Source organism: Durio zibethinus, chromosome 12, assembly GCF_047325235.1.
Source record: "Durio zibethinus cultivar Kanyao isolate XHJ-2024 chromosome 12, ASM4732523v1, whole genome shotgun sequence".
Taxonomy (NCBI): Eukaryota; Viridiplantae; Streptophyta; class Magnoliopsida; order Malvales; family Malvaceae; genus Durio; species Durio zibethinus.
The window spans coordinates 8988317-8996359 of NC_143173.1; the positions used below are offsets into that span (position 1 = coordinate 8988317).

At 36.1% G+C, this 8043-nt stretch overlaps 1 protein-coding gene across 1 annotated transcript; it reads right to left on the reverse strand.

Annotated features, from left to right (window-relative positions):
* Positions 1-3894: 3894 nt before the first annotated feature.
* Positions 3895-7801, reverse strand: LOC111296494 (leucine-rich repeat receptor-like tyrosine-protein kinase PXC3). Its single transcript, XM_022890843.2, has 2 exons — positions 4695-7801; positions 3895-4570 (listed from the first exon to the last, which is right to left on the reverse strand). Exons 1-2 carry the CDS (start codon positions 7033-7035, stop codon positions 4245-4247), a joined length of 2667 nt encoding a protein of 888 aa, XP_022746578.2. The 5' UTR covers positions 7036-7801; the 3' UTR covers positions 3895-4244.
* Positions 7802-8043: the final 242 nt, after the last annotated feature.

Consider the following 8043-nt stretch of genomic DNA (forward strand, 5'->3'; position numbering starts at 1 on the left):
TGGTATAGGTAAGAAAAATTACAAGTCTATACTGACAGATGTTAACTGTCAATATAAGTTAAAAAAATTAAAATATATAAGTCTATACTGACATGTGTTAACCGTCAGTATAAGTGAGAAAATTAAAACATATAAATCTATACTGACGGGCTCTAAGCGTCAATATAAGTAAAAAAAAATTACAAGTTTATACCAATGACTATTAACCATCGGTGTAAGCAAGAAAAATTAAAACATACAACTCTATATTGATGAGTATTAACCATCAGTAAAAAGTATAACGGTAGAACACACAACAGATGCTATATCAACAGATATACATTTATTGACGGTTTTGAACCGTAGCTATCTCGACACCTTAAAAACCATCAATATAAATCTATACCGATAAGGAATATATTGACAATTAAAAATTTATCGAAATACATATTTTGATTATCGATATAAGATTTATGATACTATATTATTAGTTTAAAGATTTTATCGATGCTTTTTTGAACGTCACTATATGTCAAATTTTTTGTAGTGCCAAGACCTAGACTTGTGGCCCCGATTTCGTCTCAAGTTATGCTTATCAATTGTCGGGTGTTGTACTTTTGAAAGTGCTTCAATGTCGTGCCCGTGGAGTTTGGTGCAGATTGGATTAAGGTACGTCATGAATTAGTGATAAGATCATTGTATTATGATCTACCTAGACAAGGTCAAACTTGTGGACAAGGGTCAAAAGGAAAAAGATAGTAAACACATGGATTGGCGAGTAATAAGGAACCGAGAGATTAAGAACAAAAAAGTTAAACTGCCTTCTCGACCATGGCTCGTGACTAGGAGTCTATGACTTACGAGTACTGAAGCCCTAACTGAGATTGACAATGGAGCTCTATCTGAGGAACGGGACTCAGTTATGGAGATGGAAAAAGAAAAAGAATTGGCAATTTCGACGGACGAAGATCAGAAAATATGTGCACTGTGCATGGAGACTTTGGAGGATTTTTACCAAACTCTAGGCCTATGAGACTCCTGAACCTAGGGGATCGACTCTTTCTGTTGTCAACCTTCATCGACAAGGTGTTCAAGCACTCGGTATTGACCTGGCCAGCCAACAAGATTTTGCTCACTCAAAATATGCACTCGCGAGCACTCAGTACTCCAAGACCTTACCAGCCAGTCAAATTCTTCGCACTCATACAAGGCAAGAGTATACTGCATGACTAAATGGTTGCTCATGATTCTTTATTTTTAATTGAAGCCTTTTGCATCAATGATTGGGATTAAATGTGTAAATCATATATTATTACTTGCAAGCTATTTAAATTCGAATAGTTCGTGAGTTTAATTAAATTTTTATGTTTTAATATATATTTTTATTAATTTAATTAAAAAATTATTATTTTAATTATATATATATATGAATTCAAATTCAAGTTTAAATTCAAATACAAAAATCAAGTTTTAAATTGAGTATTAAAATTAAATTTTTTTTATTTCGTAAATAAATTTAATCAAATAAATTTAAATAGTTCATTTTTTATTTCAAATTAAATTCAAATTTAAAAATTAAAATTTGATTGAATTTGAATAAAATTTTAAACAATAAATATTAAATTAAATTTGAGCTCGAAATTTTACTATATTATCTTAAACGGGTTCTAGATTTACATGGATTAATGTTCTCAGAGTTGCTCTATATCTAAAAGGTTTCAAGCTTATCTACTACAATGATCGCCCTTAAGGCTTTCAGGAAGCTTTCATGCTTGGGCCCTGTCTCCCTAACTGTCCAGTCTAGTTTCCCTTGGACAAGGAACCTTATTAGCCTCGGATAAAACTCCTGGGCCTGAGGCAGTGCACGGACCGCGACAAATGCACCTTTTGGATCGACAGCTGCAAGCAAAGACAAGTCAATTAGATTTTATAGTCCATGCCAAATGTCTGCCAACAATTCGTTAAATTTGATATGCATTGACAGACACTGGGCAGTTGTTTAAATTTGATATGTATTGTTCGATACCGGAGTGTAACTTCAATTTGTAGGATATTATTTTTTGAATTAATGATAGGTATTCATTCTTTTTCATTATTTCAATTGCGCCTTTCTTTTGCTATTTGCAATTTCATTTATTTTGTGTTGATTGTGCATGAACGAAGAATAACTACTTAATTATATGAACTGAATGGATATTTTAACTATCTTTCGGAAAGAATAATAATAAAAATATTAGAAATATTGAAATTTAAAATTCAAATTTCAAATTTTTTAGATGTTATCTTATAAAAGTATCTTTATCAATCGATTAAATTAAATTTTAAATTCATATAGATTTTATCTTTATTTCTAAATTTTCCAAGTGTTTCATGTTATGCACAATTACTCGACTCTATTATCTGTGACCAAAATAAAAATTTAAAATTATTTCAATGCGTCCTAAAAAAAGAACAATCTAATGCCTGATAATGGTCCAATAGTAGTCCATGAATTTTCTCATGATGGTCTCCTCTTCTGACTTCTGATTGCTCTCCATCAAGGAGTTAGTCATCAAGCCTCATCTGATCTAATAACCACAATAAGTGATTAATAGGTCTCGAGTATGAATTTTTGTGTATCTCACCATACTCAAATAAATTTTATAGGGTCGAAATGCAAATTCCACACACATGTTTTCTCTTGGTCAAAGTATGTGATTTTGTGTTAGATCATGCAGCATTGTACACCAAATCTCGAGATGTTCCAAGAAAACAACTTTCTTTCGGCCAAAAGGGTGCAAAACTAATGAATTACGGCAGTGCTTTTGTTTCATGTGTGACAATCAACAGATTTACTCGAAGTTACACCAGGCCTTGAAGAAAATTCGATGCTAGCACTGTCTGTGCCTTCAAAACCACAATCCTGAATCAAAAGAGTTTCCCAAATACAAAGAATAAAGGATTTTCATTCTGAATATTGAAATTAGTTATAAAAGTCATTGGTTACATATAAATCAAGTATTAATCCCTCAATGAGTTCCAAACAAGTTGTAGCTAAAGGCAAAGCCCTCTACTTTTAGGTTCTTTCCTGAGATTTAAATAGTGGTGGGATAGTGGTATAGCGGCTGTTATTTCGCAGTAGCGCTATCATCCGTCATCACTATTGAAGTACTATTGCTTTTGATCTTCTAGGGCTAAGCAGCTTAATCCGAGAGCCCATCTCCGTTGGTTAAGGCATCAATAGTTATCTTTGATTCTAAAAGCCAAGTACTATTGCTTTTGAAGATTGGCAAGCTGGCTCCGGGGCATCAGTAGAGGAGTGAAACTTACTTTTGGCATTGCACAATACTCCTTTGAATGCTTTGTTTTCTGAGAATCCTTTCAATGCTTCATTTTCTGTTTTACTACACTCTTGTTTTTCTCTCTTGCATGATCTAGCAATCAATTGCACTTTATAGTAACGCTGTTGCTGCACTTTATGTTTTCTGCTTTGAATTCCCCACCCACCCTTTCTTTTTCTTGTGATTGTAGTAGATTGAAACCAGTTTGATAGTTTCATGCACGCAGATCAATGTTGTTGGAAAGATGCATATCGATCCTCTTTGCTTCAATAACCTGGACAATCGGTTGTTTATTGTCATATACTATTTCTATGACATTAATGAATTGGTTTCTTAAACTTCTCATTGACTTTCATGGATAATCTGACCATAATCCATTCCCCCATTTCCCATTCTCCATCTGATTTTTTTTGCTTCTAGGTAGAGAAAGGAATCAAACTATTGCGCAATGCAACATTCAACATGCAGAAAAGAACAGTTTGGCAAGCGTACTAAAGTTGGGAGAATACCTTAATAGATGTGATAGGAGATATTAATGAGGAATTGGATTTGATATTTTAGTATACGAGGGAAAGTTCATTAAAGAAGAAAATCATATCTAACAGAAGCTTGGAATTAATCAAAAACTTTGATATTACAATTGTAGGCATCTTATGCAATATAACTCGGTATTCATTTTGAATGAGCCCCTCCTCGCAATAACAAACAATGCTGTCTGCATCTCTGACTCAGATTACAAAGTGTTTTTACACACAAGGTTTCCAACCCAAACCAGGCAGACCTTTGATCCAAGAACACTTACCTCACTGACTCCCATACTATCCAGTTTTTAAGACAATTTCTCAAATGAAGTTGAACATAAAAATTGAAGCCCCCATATGGATTCGCATCCAACAGAACCTTGCTAAATGATTCAGAAAGCAGAGATCTCGTGATAATTGTTAATTAGTTTTGCCTTATTTCTTGAAGCATTTCCACTACCTTCTTCATCTTTGGTCGTTTGGCAGGTGTGCTGTCAGTGCAGAGTAAAGCCACCTTCAAAGCTGCAAGCATTTCTCTCCTCCAACCAAAGGAAACAGTGCTAAGCCTTGCATCAAGTATCTGCTCAGGGGTTTCCCCTCTTGTTGGAGCACCATGAACCCATTTCACCAAGTCTACTCCTTCACCAAAATCCTCATCAACTGGCAAGCGGGTGGTGAGGATCTCAAGCAACACAACCCCATAACTATAGACATTTCCTGGTGCGGTTACTTGCATTGTATACGCATATTCTATATGAAAACATAGAAAAATAAATAAAAAAATGTAAAAAGACCAAACAAAATGGCAACAAGGTAGAACACAAACAGATAAGTAAAACTTAAACCATATAATTCCGTGAGTAATGTCAATTACCTGGGGGGATATAGCCAAAGGAGCCAGCAACAGCACTAATACTTGCAGTACCTTTGGATGGATCTAAAAGCTTTGATATTTCTATCTCCCCGACCAATGGCTTAAAGTCTGCATCTAAAAGGACATTACTGGAAGAGATATCAAGGTGGATAACTGCTACATGATGAAGGAAAGCCAACCCTTCTGCTACTCCAATGGCAATTGAAAGTCTTCTGGGCCAGTCAGGCTGATATTCTAACTGCTTTGAGGACTCATGAAGAAGTTGAGCAAGTGTGCCATTGGGTAAATATTGGTGGAGCAGAAGAGCGACATCTTCATAGATGACAAATCCAATAGGTCGTACAAGATTATCGTGATAGAGCTTGCTTAGTCTTTCAAGCTCCCTAATCATCTTGTTTTGATGATGAATTATTGTTCTGTCCATTGACTTTAGTCTCTTCACTGACAAAACCAATCCAGAGGGCATAACTGCCTTGTAAATGGTGCTGAAAGTTCCATTGTTGATTTTATTTGAATCCATTAAAGTGGCTTTGATTACAGCATCAAGATCTACGGCCTGCCTGAGATTCTCGATAAACACATTCCCTGCTATTATTGTTGGTCGGCTACTGGTTCCTTCATCTACAATGCCTACACTTTTTGCTGCCTTTTCTTGTCTCTCCCTCACCATAAAGAGCAGAACCACCACAGTGACTGACACAAATACTGCAAGACCCGAACCAATAACAGCTAGTATAATCCTGTAAGAAACCCTGTGGTGGTAGTTTGCCCGGTCAGAACCAATAGAGTTTGCACATGAGAAGCTCAATGGCTCCCCACAAAGCCCCTTGTTTCCTTGAAAGCTTGAATTTGGACTCTTCTGGAATGGTGCAAATGTGGGTATTGGGCCAGCAAGCAGATTATTTGAGAAATTGACCTCTATCAAGCTCAACATGCCCTTAAATGCTGGTGGAATATTACCAGTTAGCTGGTTACAGGAGACATCCAAAGAAACCAACTTGTCCAGTTTCCCTAATTCTGAAGGCAGTTGACCATGAAGATGATTGAAGCTCAAATTTAAAGCTATCTGCAAGTTGCGAATATGACCAATCTCAGGAGGGATGCTTCCGTTCAAATAGTTGCCACCAAGTTCCAATTCAAGCAGTTTCACACAATTTCCAATCTCACGAGGTATTTCCCCTTTGATTGAATTTTGACCCAAGAGCAAGCTCTGCAATCTTGTCATATTGCAAATTTCATTTGGTATAGTGCCATTAAATCTGTTGTTGCTTAAATCAAGCTTGTTAAGATTCTTGCACCCAAGAATTGATCTCGGAATACCTCCAAACAGACTGTTTGCAGAAAGAATCAACTCTTGTAGATTCATAAGTTGTCCGATCTCCAGAGGAATTATTCCTGTAAATCTATTATTGGCCAAATTTAGCAGTGTAAGATTAGTACACTGAGCAAACTCTGAGACAATTTCACCGGAGAGATCGTTGTTATTTGCTTCAAAGTATGTGAGGCTACTAACATTTCCAATTGTACTGGGAATGACACCAACAAGTTTGTTATTCCCGATTCGAATGCTTGAAAGGCCTATGCAGTTACCAATTGCTTCAGGAAGATCACCAGTGAGTCCATTCTGGGTCAGAACCAACACTTCCAGCTTCCCCATGGCAAAAATGCTCTTCGGTATTGGCCCATCAATCTGGTTTGAATGAAGGTTCAGCAATTTAAGTTCAGAAACCAAGCCTAGATTGTCAGGAATCTTACCACTTAATTGGTTCTCATAGGCTGTGAAAACCCTTAAATTGGTCAAGCGGCCCACCCAATGTGGAATAGAACCACTCAATCTATTGCTAGAAATCTGAAATTCCTGCAACTTCTCTAGCCCCTCAAGTTCTTGAGGTGTCTCTCCTACAAGTAAATTGTTTGACAGGTTCAATGATCTAAGATTTCTAAGACCACCCAACTCCGCCGGAATAAAACCTTCAAACTTATTCAATGACAAATCCAGATATTCAAGCTCAGAAAAATTCCCAAAAGCTGAAGGAATTGGTCCATTGAAGTTATTATAAGAAAGGTCAAGCAGCTTCAATGCTTGAAGATTAGAGATTAGAGTAATATTACCTCGAAGCATACGCCTAGAAAGATCAAGTCTTTCAACATATGAATGGTTCAAGCCACAACGAATGCCTTCCCAGTTGCAGTAGTCAGTGTTGTTGTCACCCCAACCTACTAAACCACCCAGCTCTTTATTAATGACTAACAATGTAGCTTGGTCATTGAGCTGAGCACCCACAAGAAATGATTTTGATAGCAACCCAACTAGCAAAAATGACCAGTACAAAAAAGCCATTATTTGAACTTATCTTTTATTACAGTGCTAATTCTTCTTCGATACGAAGATTCAATAACATCACTTTCCTGAAAACAACCCACTTTACTTTTCAATGATTCCTTCTTTTTTCCCGTCTCCAAATCTCAAATTTTGGAGGCAAAAGCAGCGAGCTTGGAGCTAAAAACACCAACTTTCTTATTCATCAAAGCTTCACAGTTTACAAAATTGGAGATTACCCGGAGATTGAAAACCCAAATAAGGATAAACATTTCCAAGAAATCCCATTAGATAGGTTGCCAGACTCCAAGCAGTGAAGAAGAAATAAGCAACCCCTAGATTTAGGAAAATAAAGGATTCCAGGGAATTACAGTGGGAGAGAAAGCCAAAACAAGAAGAAAGAAACAAAAGAGTTAAGTGGCTGTATCATAGAACATAGGGTGAAAGAGGAAATGAAGGGTTGTTGGGCATGGTGCTTTTAGATCAAAGAAGATGATCAGGTTTTTTGCAGAAACAAATGAAAGCAAAAGAGGGCACAGGCTAAAGTAGAATGAAAGGAAGAGGAGAGAGAGAAATACAAGAGACAATGTACTATGTTTGGGTACAGGTGCTTTTGAAGAGAGATTTGCGGGTCTGAAGAGGAAAAGAATATTTTGCAACGTAAGCCTTTTTCACGAGAAATGGGCAGTGATGAGTGAATGAAGGCTGCACTGCATCAAACTCTCTCTCTTTCTCTCTCTCTTTCTCCCTCTCTGACTAGAGGAGACTGAAAAATGAAAAGTGTCATGGGACATGATAGTGCCAAGGATATCTATTAAGGCGAGACAGCCCCGACATAATTTATTTTTGGTCAAATTATGATAACCTTTCCATAATATATTGAAATTCGAAATTTATTTTTTTATTATAATTAATAAAAACATAATATATTATTTTAATTTAATTATTAATTTTATCAAAAAAAATTTTTAAAATGTTGACACAATTGTTGTTTTGTTGAAGTACACGTTAATTTTATTGAAATAAAGA